This window comes from Saimiri boliviensis, chromosome 6 (assembly GCF_048565385.1).
Source record: "Saimiri boliviensis isolate mSaiBol1 chromosome 6, mSaiBol1.pri, whole genome shotgun sequence".
Classification (NCBI taxonomy): Eukaryota; Metazoa; Chordata; class Mammalia; order Primates; family Cebidae; genus Saimiri; species Saimiri boliviensis.
In genome coordinates, this window is record NC_133454.1 from 87,519,378 (window position 1) to 87,535,707 (window position 16,330).

At 39.5% G+C, this 16,330-nt stretch overlaps 1 protein-coding gene across 13 annotated transcripts in view; it reads right to left on the reverse strand.

Annotated features, from left to right (window-relative positions):
- The window catches only part of SERGEF (secretion regulating guanine nucleotide exchange factor), a 232,384-nt gene that overhangs the window by 103,833 nt on the left and 112,221 nt on the right, over nt 1–16,330 (reverse strand). For 2 of the 13 annotated variants that reach the window (XR_012518121.1, XM_074401195.1), the window contains exon 10: nt 2,770–2,828. The exons of the other annotated variants lie outside the window; for them this stretch is intronic. Coding sequence is in view for 1 of the 2 variants with exons in the window: in XM_074401195.1 (XP_074257296.1) it covers nt 2,781–2,828 (48 nt within the window). In the remaining variant the exon portion in view is untranslated. The remainder of the gene's footprint in view (nt 1–2,769; nt 2,829–16,330) is intronic. 13 annotated transcript variants of the gene reach the window in all.

Consider the following 16,330-nt stretch of genomic DNA (forward strand, 5'->3'; position numbering starts at 1 on the left):
GTATTGGGTGCATATACATTTAGGATTATTAGATCTTCTTGTTGCATTGATTCTTTTACCATTATGTAATGTCCTTCTTTGTGTCTTTTGATCTTTGTTGGTTTAAAGTCTGTATCTGAGATGAGATTCTTTATCTGAGATCAGAATTTCAACTCCTTTTTTTGCTCTCCATTTGCTTGGTAAATCTTCCTCCATCCCTTTATTTTGAGCCTTTGTGTATCCTTGCATGTGAGATGGGTTTCCTGGATACAGCATACCAATGGGTTTTAAGTTTTTATCCAATTTGCCAGTCTGTCTCTTTTGATTGGGGCATTTAGCCCATTTACATTTAGGGTTAATATTGTTATATGTGAATTTGATATTGCCATTTTGATGCTAGCTGGCTGTTTTGCCCGTTAGTTGATTCAGTTTCTTCACTGTGTTGATGCTTTTTACCATTTGGTATGTTTTTGGAGTGGCTGGTACTCGTTGTTCCTTTCTATGTTTAGTGTCTCCTTCAGGAGCTCTTGTAAAGCAGGCCTGGTGGTCATGAAATCTCTGAGTACTTGCCTGTTCACAAAGGATTGTATTTTTCCTTCACTTAGGAAGCTTAGTTTGGCTGGATGAAATTCTGGGTTGAAAGTTCTTCTCTTTAAGGATGTTGAATATTGGCCCCCACTCTCTTCTGGCTTGTAGGGTTTCTTCTGAGAGAACTGCTGTGAGCCTGATGGGCTTCCCTTTGTGGGTAACCCAACCTTTCTCTCTGGCTGCCTTTAGCATTTTCTCCTTCATTTCAACCCTGGTGAATCTGATGATTAGGTGCCTTGAGGTTGCTCTTCTTGAGGAATATCTTTGTGGTGTTCTCTGTATTTCCTGGACTTGAATATTGGCCTGCCTTGCCAGGTTGGGGAAGTTTTCCTCAATAATATCCTGAAGAGTATTTTCCAGGTTGGACTGATTCTCTCTATCACATTCAGGTACACGTATCAAACATATATTAGATCTTTTCACATAGTCCCATATTTCTTGGAGACTTTGTTCGTTCCTTTTTACCCTTTTTTTCTCTAATCTTGCCTTCTCATTTTATTTCACCGAGTTGATCTTCGACTTCTGATATCCTTTCTTCTGCTTCGTCAATTTGGCATTGAAACATGTGTATGCTTCATGAAGTTCTCACGTTGTGTTTTTCAGCTCCTTCAAATCACTTATATTCCTCTCTAAGTTGTTTATTCTTGTTAGCATTTCGTCAAATCTTTTTTCAAGGTTCTTAGTTTCTTTGCATTGGGTTAGAATATGTTCTTTTAGCTCACAGAAGTTTCTTTTTACCCACCTTCTGAAGCCTGATTCTGTCAATTCATCAGACTCATTCTCCATCCAGCCTTGTTCCCTTGCTGGTGAGGAGTTATGATCCCCTGTAGGAGGAGAGGTGTTCTGATTTCGGGTGTTTTCATTCTTTTTGCACTGGTTTCTTCCCATCTTTGTGTATTTATCCACCTGTCATCTTTGTAGTTGTTGACTTCCAGATTGGGTCTCTGAGTGGACATCCAGTTTGTTGATGCTGAAGTTATTTCTTTCTGTTTCTTAGTTTTCCTTTTACCAGTCTGGCCCCTCTGCTGTAGGACTGCTGAGGTCCACTCCAGGCCCTGCTTGCCTGGGGATCACCTGCAGCAGCTACAGAACAGTAAGGGTTGCTGCCAGTTTCTTCTGCTATCTTTGTCCCTGAAGGATACATGCCTGATGTCAATCTGAGCTCTCCTTTATGATGTGACTCTTTGGATATAAAGGGGTCAGGGAGCTGCTTGAGGAGACAGTCTGTCCTTTATAGGAGCTCAAGAGCTGAGCTGTGAGCTCCATTGCTCATTCAGAGTTGCTGGGCAGCTACGTTTAAGTCTGCTGCAGCTGAACTTATAAACCCCCTTTTTTTACCCAGGTGCTCTGTCCTGGGGAGTTAGGGCTTTATTTATGAGTTTCTGTTGTGCTTTTTTCAGGGCTGCCCTGCCCAGTGAAGAGGCAGCCTAGTCACTGTCTGCCTGCAGAGGCTTTGCTGAGCTGCTGTGGCCTCTGCCCAGCTGCCATGTGAACTTCCCTGCTGTCCTGTTTATATGGGTGTAGTTAGAACTGTCTCAGCAATGGCGGCCCACCTCTGTAATGGCAGACTCTCTCTGTAATGGCGGGCTGCCTCGGCAATGGTGGGCTGCCTCAGCAATGGTGGACTACCTCCATAGTGGTGGAGTGCCTCGGTAATGGCTGATGCCCCTCCCTCACAGAGCTGGACCATCCCGGGTTCAGCTGTGCTTGCTGTGAAACTTTCAATCCAGAGCATTTCAGATTGCTGTTTTTTTGTGGGGATGGGACCAGCCAAGCCTGATCATCTGGCTCCCCGCCTCAGAGCCATTTTTTTTTTTTTTGTCTCCCAGATGTTCCAGTCGCTTGTTGAAAAGGCGCCGAGATCTGTGTGATTTCCTGTGCAGCGACCCACTGTGAGGGTTGAAACAGCCACACTGAGATTCATGGTGCTTTTTTGCCCAGGAATCTCCTGGCCTGGCTCCCTGTTTCAGTCCCCTTTTCTATCTGTTGAATGGGCAACTCTCTCTTCCCAGAGCTCCAATCACCAGCTAAAATGGTACCCAGGCCTGTGTATTTTGTACAGAGAACTGCTGTGCCGGGCACCAGCCAAAACAGCCACGCTGGCAGAAAAAGCCACGCTGGTGATCCGTGGGGCTCCCCTGCCTGGGAATCTCCTGGTCTATGGGCAATAAAAATCCGTCTGGAAATGCGGTGTCCACTCACCCTTCATGCTTTCACTGGGAGCTGCAATCCTGAGCTGCTCCTAATCCGCCATCTTGGATCTGTCTCAATAAATAAATCTTTAAGAATAATATTTAACAAATGAAGACAGACATAGAAGAGTAAATATTATATGGCTCTATTTACATGAAACTCAAAAGTAGATTGCATGCATGTATCAATTCTGAAAGTATTTTGTATATATCGTGGGACCATGCAAATAAGGAAATATATTAATGTTGCTGGAGCCAGAATGCTCACTGTAGTTGAAGGAAATACAAATATAGAATGAGAGAAGGCAAAGAGAAACCCTGTGGATATCAGATTAGAATTAGAGGTATCGGTATAAACTCACAAACTCACAATTTTACACACACACACACACACAATGTTGAGTTAAACCAGCATGAAACTGCTTAGCAGCACTGACACCCCAGTAGCAATAAGTTCACTTGGAGTACACACCTTGGCTTTGAGATACTATTCAACTGAGAGGTATCAGAGCTCCTTGGAGAAAAGGCTGATTATAGGATTGGGATGACGAAAGAACAATTTGAGTCTGGAACATGTATTTGTACCAGGAAGTAAGGAAGTGATAAAAGAATAATGGAGACATGTCAAAAGGAAACTAGCCAGCCTGAAACAACTCCCGCTAGCTACATCAGGAAGAACCTGAGCTCCAAAATGAATAACGACAGATTATAACCCACTGAATAAAATAAAAATCCATGAGTATATATTGAGCAATAAATAAACAGGGAAGCAGGGAAACCTCTTTCTTATGGTAGGATACCAAAAATAATAAATGTAAAAAGAATAATTGGGCTAAAAATAATTTTGCAATCATTAATTCAGACAAGAATCATCAATGCACATTAAAACTACTGGGCAAGTATGAGGAGGAAAAGGATATTTACATAGTCTCACAGTATCTCTTCACAGACTACTTCTTAATTACAAAGGATAAATGGTATCCTTATAGCAGAGAAAGGAGGCAAGCACCACCTTACACAATTGACATAGGTTAGCATGACTAGTAATGGGCTAAACTGACATCAGGTGCCTCCTCATACGATGCATTAAAGACAGACACAACATCACTTATTTAGTAATCTTGTCAAAAGTGCCTACGTGAAATCTAATCACTAGGAAAAATCAGATAAAACCAATTGAGGAACATTATACAAAACAACTTTCCTGTAGTCTTAAAAAAGTCAATGTCATAAGAGATAAAGAAAAGCTATTCTAGAATAAAGGAGTCAAGGAGACATGACAACTAAATGGAATGTATGATCCTGAACTGGATCCTAGATCAAAGTGAAAAGTTGCCATAAAAGATATCATTCAGACAAGTGGAAAAATATGCAGACACTCTGTAGATTAGATCGGAGTATTCTATCAATGTTAAATTTTTAAAAGAAGAGAAAGAAGACACGTGGCAAAATGTTAATACATTTTGTGTCTGTGTGAAGGGATTTGGGGAATCCTTTATATTGCAACTCTCCCATGAGTTTGAAATCATTTTGAAAGAAAAAGTTAAGCAAAATTAATCTGTGGTCAAAGTTTAGAATAGTGGTAATTTTGGGATGGGTATATCTGAGAGGCTTACTGAAGTGCCTAATTTGGATGATTACATGGGTGTATACAAATACAAAATGTCACCAAGTTAAACATTTAAGATTTGTGTTTTTACTGTATGTAAGTTACATTTCAACCAAAAAAACAAACAAACAAACAAACAAAAAACAAAAACAAAAAACAAAAAACAAACAAAAAAAAACAAGGATAGCTTCCTTTTTAAGCCTAAGTGAGGAAAAGTGGCCAAGCATCAGAGCCTTCATGATGAGAAAAGTGGCTAAGAAGGGGCAGCAGGGGTCCAGTGGAGGTTCAGAGCCTGGCTGGACAGCTATGGCTTGGTGGGAAATCAACCTGTGCAAGAAAGGTAGTCAGCAGGACTGTGGTGCAATGGGTTGGTTTCATACAGGGTATTTGAGCAAATAAGTAAAGTATTGAAGATAATGGGAGCCAGGTTTATCATTGTCAGGAAAGTGAATTACAACTAAAAGAGTGAGATACAGAAGGAACTCCTTAGTGTTGCATTACAACTAAAGACATTGGTGTAACTCATTGTTTTCAAGGTATACATAGAAATAGAAATAAACGAATAGAGAAATATAGGGCTTCACTTTTTTTTTAAATTTTCACTGTCTTTTTTTTTATTGTACTTTAAATTTTGGGGTACAGATGCAGATCTTGCAGGATTGTTGCATAGGTACACACATGCCATGGTGGTTTGCTGTCTCCATCCCCCTGTCACCTATACCAGCCATTTCTCCCAGTGTTATCCCTCCCCAACTTCCCTGCCCCACACTGTCCCTCCCTGGCCCCTGCCCCCTAACATACCCCTGTGTGTGACATTACCCTCCCCGTGTCCATGTGTTCTCATTGTTCAACTCCTGCCTGTGAGTGAGAACATGGGATGTTTGGTTTTCTGTTCTTGTGTCAGTTTGCTGAGAATGATGGTTTCCAGATTCATCCATGTCCCTACAAAGGACACTAACTCAACATTTGTTATGGCTGCATAGTATTCCATGGTGTATATGTGCCGCATTTTCCCTGTCCAGTTTATCATTGATGGGCATTTGGGTTGGTTCCAGGTCTTTGCTATTGTAAACACTGCTGCAATGAACATATATGTGCATGTGTCTTTATAACACAACGATTTATAATCCTTTGGGTATATACCCAGTAATGAGATTGCTGGGTCAAATGGAATCTCTATTTCTAGGTCCTTGAGGAATTGCCACACTGTATTCCACAATGGTTGAACTAATTTACACTCTCACTAAGAGTGTAAAAGTGTTTCTATTTCTCCACATCCTCTCCAGTATCTGTTGTCTCCAGATTTTTTAATGATCGCTGTTCTAACTGGCTTAAGATGGTATCTCAATGTGATTTTGATTTGCATTTCTCTAATGACCAGTGACGATGAGCATTTTTTCATGTTTTTTGGTCTCATAAATGTCTTCTTTTGAAAAGTGTGTTCATATCCTTCACCCAGTTTTGAATGTTTTTTTTTTTTCCTTGTAAATCTGCTTTAGTTCTTTGTAGATTCTGAATATTAGCCCCTTGTCAGATAGGCAGATTGCAAAAATTTTTTCCCATTCTGTTGGTTGCTGGTTCACTCTAATGATTGTTTCTTTTGCTGTGCAGAAGCTCTTAAGTTTAATCAGATCCCATTTGTCTATTTTGGCTTTCATTGCCATCGCTTTTGGTGTTTCAGTCATGAAGTCCTTGCCTATGCCCATGCCCTGAATGGTATTGCCTAGGTTTTCTTCTAGGGTTTTTTATGGTGTTAGGTCTTATGTTTAAGTCTTTAATCCACTTGGAGTTAATCTGAGCATAAGATGTAAGGAAGGGGTCCAGTTTCAGCTTTCTGCACATGGCTATCCAGTTTTCCCAACACCAACACCATTTATTAAACAGGGATTCCTTTCCCCATTACCTGTTTTTGTCAGGTTTGTCAAAGATCAGATGGTTGTAGATGTGTGGCGTTGCTTCCAAAGCCTCTGTTCTGTTCCATTGGTCTATCTCTCTCTTTTACTACCAGTACCATGCTGTTTTGATTACCGTAGCCTTGTAGTATAGTTTGAAATCAGGTAGCGTGATGTCTCCAGCTTTGTTCTTTTTGCTTAGGATTGTCTTGGCTATGCAGGCTCTCTTTTGGTTCCATATGAAGTTTAAAGTGTTTTTTTCCAGTTTTGTGAAGAAGGTCAATGGTAGCTTGATGGAGATAGCGTTAAATCTATAAATTACTTTGGGCAGTATGGCCATTTTCATGATGTTTATCCTTCCTAACCATGAGCATGGAATGTTTTTCCATTTGTGTCCTCCCTTATTTCCTTGAGAAGTGTTTTGTAGTTCTCCTTGAAGAGGTCCTTTACATCCTTTGTTAGTTGTATTCCTAGGTATTTTATTCTCTTTGTAACAATTGTGAATGGGAGTTCACACATAATTTGGCTCTCTGTCTGTAACTGATGTATAGGAATGCTTGTGATTTCTGCAGGTTGATTTTGTATCCTGAGACTTTGTTGAAGTTTCTCATCAGGTTAAGGAGATTTGGGGTCTTCTAAATATACAATCATGTTGTCTGCAAATAGAGATGACTTGTCTTCCTCTTTTCCTAATTAAATACCCTTTATTTCTTTTTCCTGCCTGATTGCTCTGGCTAGAACTTCCAGTACCATATTGAGTAGTAGTGGTGAGAGAGGGCATCCTTGTATAGTGCCAGTTTTCAAAGGGAATGCTTCCAGTTTTTGTCTGTTCAGTAGGATGTTGGCTGTGGGTTTGTCGTAAATAGCTTTTATTATTTTGAAATACATTCCACTGATATCTAGTCTACTGAGGGGCTTTAGCATAAAGGGCTGTTGAATGTTGTCGAAGGCCTTCTCTGCATCTATTGAGATAATCACATGGTTTTTGTCTTTGGTTCCATTTATGTGGTGGATTACATTTATAGATTTGCATATGTTGAAATGGCCTTGCATCCCTGGGATGAAGCCTACTTGATCATGATGGGTAAGCTTTTGGATGTGCTATTGCATTCAGTTTGCCAGCATTTTATTGAAGATTTTTGCATAGATGTTCATCACAGATATTGGCCTGAAGTTTTCTTTTTTAGTTGTGTCTGCCAGATTTTAGTATCAAAACCTATCAACACTTTATGATGTTGGTCTCATAAAATGAGTTAGGGAGGATTCCCTCTTTTTGTATTGTTTGGAATAGTTTCAGAAGGAATGGTACCAGCTCCTCTTTATATGTCTGGTAGAATTTGGCTGTGAACCCATCTAGACCCAGACTTTTTTTGGTTGGTAGGCCATTAATTGCTGCTCAACTTCAGCCCTTGTTATTGGTCTATTTAGGATTTCAACTTCTTCCTAGTTTAGTCTTGGGAGGGTACAAGTATCCAGGAATTTATCCATTTCTTCCAGATTTACTGATTTATGTGCATACAGTTGTTTGTAGTAATCTCTGATGGTCGTTTATAATTCTGTGCAATTGGTGGTGATATCCCCTTTATCATTTTTTATTGCATCTATTCAACTCCTCTCTTTTATTAGTCTGGCTAGTGGTCTAGTTTACTGATCTTTTCAAAAAACCAGCTCCTATATTTATTAATTTTTGAAGGGTTTTTTGTGTCTCTACATCTTTCAGTTCTGCTCTGATCTTAGTTATTTCTTGTCTTCTGCTAGGTTTTGAGTTTTTTTTTATCTTGCTCCTCTAGCTCTTTCAATTTTGACGATAGGGTGTCGATTTTAGATCTTTCCTCACTTCTCATGTGAGCATTTAGTGCTATAAATTTCCCTCTAGATACTACTTTAAATGTATCCCAGAGATTCTGGTACATTGTGTCTTCATTCTCATTGGTTTCAAAGAACATCTTTATTTCTGCCTTCATTTCATTGTTTATCCAGTCAACATTCAAGAGCCAGTTTTTCAGTTTCCATGAAGCTGAGCGGTTCTGAGTTAGTTCCCAAATTCTGAGTTTTAACTTGATTGCACTGTGGTCTGAGAGACTATTTGTTATGATTTCCGTTCTTTTGCATTTGCTGAGGAGTGATTTACTTCCAATTATGTGGTCATTTTTAGAGTAGGTGTGATGTGATACTGAGAAAAATGTATATTCTGTGGATTTGGGGTGGAAAGTTCTGTAGATGTCTATTAGGTCCACTTGGTCCAGATCTGTGTTCAAGTCCTGAATATCCTTGTTGATTTTTTTTCTCGTTGATCTGTCTAATGTTAGCAGTGGAGTGTTAAAGTCTCCCACTATTATTTTGCAGGAGTCTAAGTCTCTTTGCAGGTTGTTAAGAATTTGCTTTATGTATCTGGGTGCTCCTATATTGGGTGAGTATATATTTAGGATTGTTAGCTCTTCTTGTTGCATTGATCCTTTTACCATGATGTAATGCCCTTCTTTGTCTCTTTTGATCTTTGTTAGTTTAAAATCCATTTTATCAGAGACTAGGATTGCAACCCCTGCTTTTTTTCTCTTTCTCTCTCCATTTGCTTGGAAATCTTCTTCCATCCCTTTATTTTGAGTCTCTATGTGTCTTTGCACATGAGATGGGTCTCCTGGATACAGCACACTGTTGGGTCTGCAGTTTGCCAGTCTGTGACTTTTGATTGGGGCATTTAGGCTGTTTACATTTAACATTAATATTGTTATGTGTGAATTTGATCCTGCCATTTTGTTACTGGCTAGTTGTTTTGACTGTTAGTTGATGCTATTTCTTCATTACATGGTTGGTCTTTATCATTTGGTACGTTTTTGCAATGGCTGGTACTGTTGTTCCTTTCCATGTTTAGTGCTTCATTCAGGAGCTCTTGTAAGGCTGGTCTGGTGGCAACGAAATCTTTCAGCATTTGCTTGTCCGTAAAGGATTTTATTTCTCCTTCACTTATAAAATTCAAGTTTTTCACGTTTTTTCTCATGTGTTTTCTCAGCTTTGTCCACTGAGAAAGCCTGGAAGCAGCAATGTCCAATGCTATAAGCACACCCAAACCTGACCTGAGATTGACTGATTGATTTTTTGTAGAGACGGGGTCCTATTATGTTGCCCAGGCTGGTCTCAAACCTCTGGGCTCAAGCGATCCACTCACCTTCCAGCCTTCCAAAGTGTTGTGATTACAGGCATGAGCCACTGCACCCAGCTGATTTTTATTTCTGAAAATCATTCTCCACTAAAAAATTCTCATTGGAGAAATGGCTGATTCTAGGACTGAGGCAGCAAAGTACAAGATGAACCTGTAGCATCTTATGTCAGAGAGCAAACAAAGTGCTCAAAGAATGATGGGGGCATGTCAAATGACACAGAAGCAAACTTGAAGGGGTTCTCACTGGCTAAATATAGAACAAGTTGAGCATGAAAATAAATAATGAAACTAACTGGAATATAAGCTAGAGACTAAAACAGAAATCCCCTGAAAATTCTGATATCTTCAGGGTTGGGCATCTCCTCCTACATGAAGCTCTCACCTAGAGGGAGGCATCTGGTGGTATACCAAGGGATATGGCCCTCAATTTGGCCTATCTAAACTTCTGATAAATAAATCTGATAAAGACTGAAGGTTTGCTTATTAAACACACAGAATTTATAATGCTGGGAGAGACAGCCAGTACCTTGGATAAGCTGCTCTGGACTCAAAGAGCTGAACAAGTAGAAACACATAGGTTATAATATAAAATGTGAATTCCGACACTGAGTTTCAAAAAATAAGTTGTAGAGATGCAGAATTAGCGAGAAATGACTAAACAGCATTTCTTGTGAAAAAAGATCTATACTTGCAATTTGAGTCAGCAGTGTGACATAGCCTCTCAACAAATAGGATCCTGGGCTGCATTACATTTTTGCCTGCAGAAATGAATTGGTCCTAGTCACTTCTATGCTGGTCACATCATATTGGGAGCACTGTGGTCAGTTCTGGACTCTCTCTCACATTTTAAGATATTGAATTTAAGGAATAATAAGATCGAAGTAACCAGAAGATTAAAACATGTATAACTGTCATATAATGAGCTGCTGAAGAAATAATGCATGTTAAACCTGGAAAAAAAAAAAGATTTGTAGGGACATGGTAGGGGGAGGTACATATGATTCTTCATAAATTGAAAGACAGTCACACAGAAAATTTGTTCTGCAGGGTTCCAGATGGCAAAACAGTGTTATTAACATAAAGTGTGGTCTAATATGCAGAAGAACCTTTTTAACACAGAGCTATTTTAAAATGGAGTGGTCTACCTTGTACGGTGGTAAGCTACCCATTATGGGAAGCATATAAGTACAGACTGGGTGACTGCCTCTCAAAGCTAATTATTGAAATCCTTTCAAGCTCTGAGTTTCTCTATCTGGCCTACTATTGGGTAGACATTTCTTCAAAGCCATCATCTTCTTTGGTCTCCTTGTCCATCTTTTAGGATTTTTTCCAAGTAGACAAAAATTCTGAAAACAAATATTTGCATATAGATAAATTCGGGAGTAAGACTATGCCTAGAAAAGGGGCAGAGGAATGCTTCCAACTTTTTCCAGAAAAACACTACGGAGTTGGGCAAAACGTGAGGAGCACTTGGGGACAAAAAGGAAGCATGCATAGAAGATAGTAAAACATAAAAACACTATCATAGACTGACTGAATGAATTTCCCCAATTCTCACTCCTCCTCAGATCCACATCCTTTGCTATGAACCATCTTCTCATTTAAAGGCAGTTTACCAGCCCATCATCCTTTGACTTTGGACTCAGCCATGTGACTTGCTTGGGTAACTAGATATTAGCAAATGTGAAACAAGTAGAGATTTGAAGAATCATTTGTGTACTTCTGCTCATTTTTGCCCTCTGCCACTGCCATGAGAAACTACCTGCCCAGGCTACCCTGTTGAATGATGAGATATGTGGAACAGAGCCGAGACACTCCCAGGTGTCCTACTCAAAGATCAGCCAATACCCAGGGACATAAGCAAGCCCTGCCAAGACCAGAAGAACCACTCAGATGAGCCACAGACACATGAACAAATAACTGTTTCTTGTTTTAAACTACAAGGTTATACATGATTTGTTATGTAGCATTACTGTGGCAGTAGATAACTGATTTAAAACATCCACTAACATTTGTCTAGTACTGAATGGTTTCCAAGGGTATTCCCTGTGAATGCCCTGCAGCCCAAGACTACCAGGAACACGTGTGTAGCTGAACAGACTGGGTTTACTACTTATTGCTGTGAAGGAGAACACACACTACAGGGAACCATGGAGCATCTCTGGGAGATGAAGGTTGCCGTGAGTCAAGATCATGTTGCACTCTGGCCTGGAACATATTAGAAAGTACTTTATCAGAAGAGTAGGATATTTGGTGTTTTATGGCTTGGATAATGTTCATGTTTTGTCTGTGTTCAGACATGATTACAGAGTGGTCTTATTTTTAATTTGATCCAGCATGGTCACAGAGTGACACTGTCTGATGTTGATGTTTTGTGAAGCAGTATATGTTCAACAGGAGAACATCAAGACCTACCTGAGTGCCAGGCCAGTCAGAGCAATACCAAGGCCCAGTGGCTGATAGTACCAGGCTAGTTCCTGGATGCCAGGGAACAATTTACTCTTTATGATCTATACAAAAGCTTATTTGATCCACAAAATAGCCCTAAAGGTAGGTTTTATTATGACTTTTAAAAATAGATGAGAAAATCGAGGCTCATGGACCAAGAGCCTGGTCCAAGGTCTGACATATATAAGCTGTCTAACCTTAGGCATGAAGCCTATAACTTTTGAACCTTTGTTCCTTCATTATAAAATGGGTGTAGTAATATTTGCCTGACATGATAGTGAAGATTAAATGAGATCAAATACGCCAAAGAACCCAACTCACCTTCTAGTACCTAGAAGTGATTCAACCAATATTACTACTTCCACCTCCCTTGATATCCCCACTCTTTTCATATCATGGGGCCTCTGGAAAACATCTTTATATGGAATCTATATCAAGATAATTTTCATTGTTGTGATTTTAAATACTGGGGCCTCTCTTCAGAAAGGCTCCCCTACATGACGCTATTTCATAGTTCAGCTGGTTCCACAGCTGCTCAGCTCTATGTAAGCCACTAGTGCCCATGTGCAGAAAGATCTTGTTTATATGCTCAACTCTCATATAATGTGTTGAGTATAGCTAAATGGGTAGGAATGCATGGGTGGATCAGCCTTGAGATCAGAAGGCTGAACATCACCTCAGAAAATTAAAAGTTATGGGCTACAGTGTCACTCAAACAAACCAGTGTTCCTCCAGCAAGAAAACCACAGACACATAGAAAGGTTGGAACTAACTATCTTGCTCAGCCTCCACAATACTGAGGTTGTCAGAGAAATGGTCTGAGTCTTAATTCTGGTCTTAGCTCCAGCCTGGGATTCTACAACAGCTTCCATATGCACCTCTCCCCTCTAATCTCTCCTCCACTCTGTCAAAATTGTCTTCCTAAAGTATAAGTGAATTACTTTGCTCCACATTGCCCAAGTTCAAATTCCTTTGTCTGGTATTTAAGATCTTCCAAGGTCTAGATCCAATGTGGTTTTCTAGCCTCTTTCCCCAGTAAAACTACCCATGAGTACTTGCATTCCTACCTCATCAAACCCCTACACACAGCATCCTACCACCCCACTGCTCATCATGCCCAACTCATGCTGTGCTCTCATTTCTGTATACTTTCACTACTCCTCCTTGAGAAGGAAGGAGAGAGGAGAAGAAGAAAAGGAAAAGTATTACATTTATCGATTACTAAACCTATTCTAGGTAACTTTTGAATTAACACATTATCTCTACATTTTATAGATTAACTGAGAAATAGGATGATTAAATACCTTGACTAAAAGCACAGAGCTAGTGAGTGGTTAGGCCACTTCATAAGTAGCTTCCTCCTCTGGGCCCTGATATAGAAATAGTATTTATTCTACTTATTGTAAGTGGTTTTCAAATCTCTCTCTTCCCAAATTATATATATATATGAACTTTCTTAATCATGAGGGCTATATTGCTTTCATTTCTATCCCCAGTGCCATAGTGCTGTGTATGGCACTGTGCAAGGCACTGGGGATAGAAATGAATGAAATGTAGCACAGTAGGTCCTAATGAGATGTTTGTTAAATTGAAGCCACTTGTCTGTGTACTTCTCACTGCTCCTGGCTCAGAGGCTGACAAATTAGGTACTCAGGAAATGCTAAATGAATAACACTGAATTTATGTCTGAACTTCCTCAGCTCCTTTCCAGGGTCTTGTAAATTTATTGAACTCTATAAATAATGGCTGAATTCAGAGACTGGTGATCCTTCAAGATGTTAAGAGTTTGAGTCAGTGGCTAAACAGAATGGTCTCCCAAGACATCACAGGCAGATCCCACAAGGCCTGGGGGAAAGTTCCCTGGGTGATGCCTCAGGGCAGAAACAGTTAAAAAGTGGGCCTGTAGTATATGGTGGAAGGCAGCACAACCTCTTCCTATCTCCATTCTATCCCCAACAACAACCAGATGACAGGCTGATTCTGAGCCATTTGTGCACAGAGCCCAGGAATCTTCGCCTTTGCTGCAGCTGCACAGCAGAGCTTGGCTGGGCCATTGCCAGGCATGAGGCACAAACACGTGAACATGGCCCCTGACCAAGAGGCCCTCTGGTAGCCCAGAGCCCCTCACACTAAGGATCACTTTCGCTTTTTTGATTAAAACAAAACAAAACATATTGAGGCCAGGTCCTAAAGCTTTATTCTTTCTGGGATTAAAAAGTCAATAATGAAGATAAGATGTGACAGAGAGATCAAAGCTTATCATAGCAAGTGTATACAATATAACATTGAACATAGCAGCAAGAATGATGAATACATCTTTTGCAGCTGACTGGTGCCATGTAACCCAGCCTGACAGACTCCCTTCCTAGGCACAGCCTGACAAGTCAGCAGACTTAGTAGTGCTGCTCTCCTGTTTCCAGGGGCAGCTTGCTAGAATCCCACTGCCGGAAGTCCAGTTCCTAGCTGAGTAATTATCAGAGTTACCTTCTTGATCTACTGACATTTTTTCTGGTACAAAGCAAAGTTATAGATTATCAGGTTCTGTTCTGGGTGACATATATATATATATATATGTATATATATGTATGTATATATATGTGTGTGTGTGTATATATATATATATATATATACATAACAATTTTTAAATAAAGTTCACTTATTTTTTCAGGTTATAAAAGTAATATACACTTATTGCAAAAAATATAAGGAAAAGAAAAACACCCATAATCCCACTGTCCACTTAACACGTGGTATATTTCCTTCAGTCCTTTCCTCTCAATATTTGTCTGCATGTGAATAAAATAATTTCAAAAACACAGCCTATAAATAGTTATACTACATATTCAGTTTTATAACATGACTTTTGCATTTAACATGTTATGTTTCCTAAATCATTATTTTCTTTGAAAATGTGCTTTTCCTGACTTTATAACATCATAGGAATATGTCTTATTTCACTGTTTCTCTTCTCTGGGGTACTTACATTACTTTCAATATCTTGCCATTATAAAGTGTGTGGTGAACAAAAATCTTTACTTAGATATCTGATTATTTCCTTGGGATAAGTTTTCTAAAATAGAATTATTGAAAAAGGGCTATGAATCTCTTTAAGACATCTTTACAATCTGGGAAGTACATTTTATTAGGATCATTGACAAAATGAACCACATTCAGAAGAAAAAGAACAAAGTGGGGAAAAGGTAACAATATTGAAATAATAATATTGGTTAACATATATTGGGTATATATAATGTCACAGGAAAAGTGCTTAGGAATTTTGTTTACATGCATTAGCTCATATAATCTGTGATTTAATCTAATAAAGTATACATAGATAAGTAAACCATAGTTCAGAGAAGTTAACTTTTTCAATATTACAGTTTATAGGTGGCACAGCTGGAATTTAAATCAAATTATTGTATAATTCGAGACAGTACACTTAATGCTATACTACAACATATCACATAAAAAATAAAGGGAAAAAGTGAGTGTTTTCAGTCTGGAGAAGACTTGGATAGCACAAGTACTTGAATAGTATAGAATAGGACAAGGGGAATCAGACAGCAGAATGAGATGGTACGATGAGGAGAAATGGATAGAAATAGTGGGAAGATCAATTGAGGTAAGGAGTTTGAGACAAGCCTGGTCAACATGGTGAAACTCTGTCTCTACTAAAAATACCAAAAAAAAAAAAAAAAAAAAAAAAAAAAAAAAAAAAATAGCTGGGCATGGTGGCGTATGCCTGTAGTCCCAGCTACCAGAGGCTGAGGCAAAAGAATTGCTTGAATCCAGGAAGAAAAGATTGCAGTAAGTCAAGATCACACCACTGCACTCCAGCCTAGGCGATGGAGCAAGATTCTGTCTGAAAAAAAAAAAGAGAGAGAGAGAGAGAGAGAGAGAGAGAGAGAGAGAAAGAAAGAAAGAGAAGAGAAGAAGGAGAAAGGAAGGTAGGGAGAGAGGGGAAGGGAAGAGGGAGGGGAAGGAGAATGGGGAGAGGAAGAGAAGGAGGGGGAAGAGGGGGGAGGGGAGGAAAGGGGAGGGAAGGGAACGGGAAGAGGAAAGGAGGGAAAAGGAAAAAGGAAAGGAACAGGGAAAGGAAAAAAGAAAGAAAGGTTTAAAATGCCAAAGTACACCTTAATATTAGAAAGGCCATTCTAAAAATAAAGTTCTACCAAAAATCAGAGGACTGTTTCCAGGTGGGCCTAATCTAATCACACATGCCCTTTAATTAAAAGCTGAGAGTTTTCTCTGGCTGATGGCAGAAGGAGGAATCAGAAAGACTAGGAGCACAAGAAGGATCTAAGGGCCCATTGCTCGCTTTGAAGATGTGGGGGCTACATACAAGAACTGGAGAGCAGCATCTATTGCTAATAATTTACCCAAGGCTGACAACCAGCAAGGATACCAGAACCTCCGTCCTATAATCTCAAAGAACTGACATCTGCCAATAATATGAACAAGC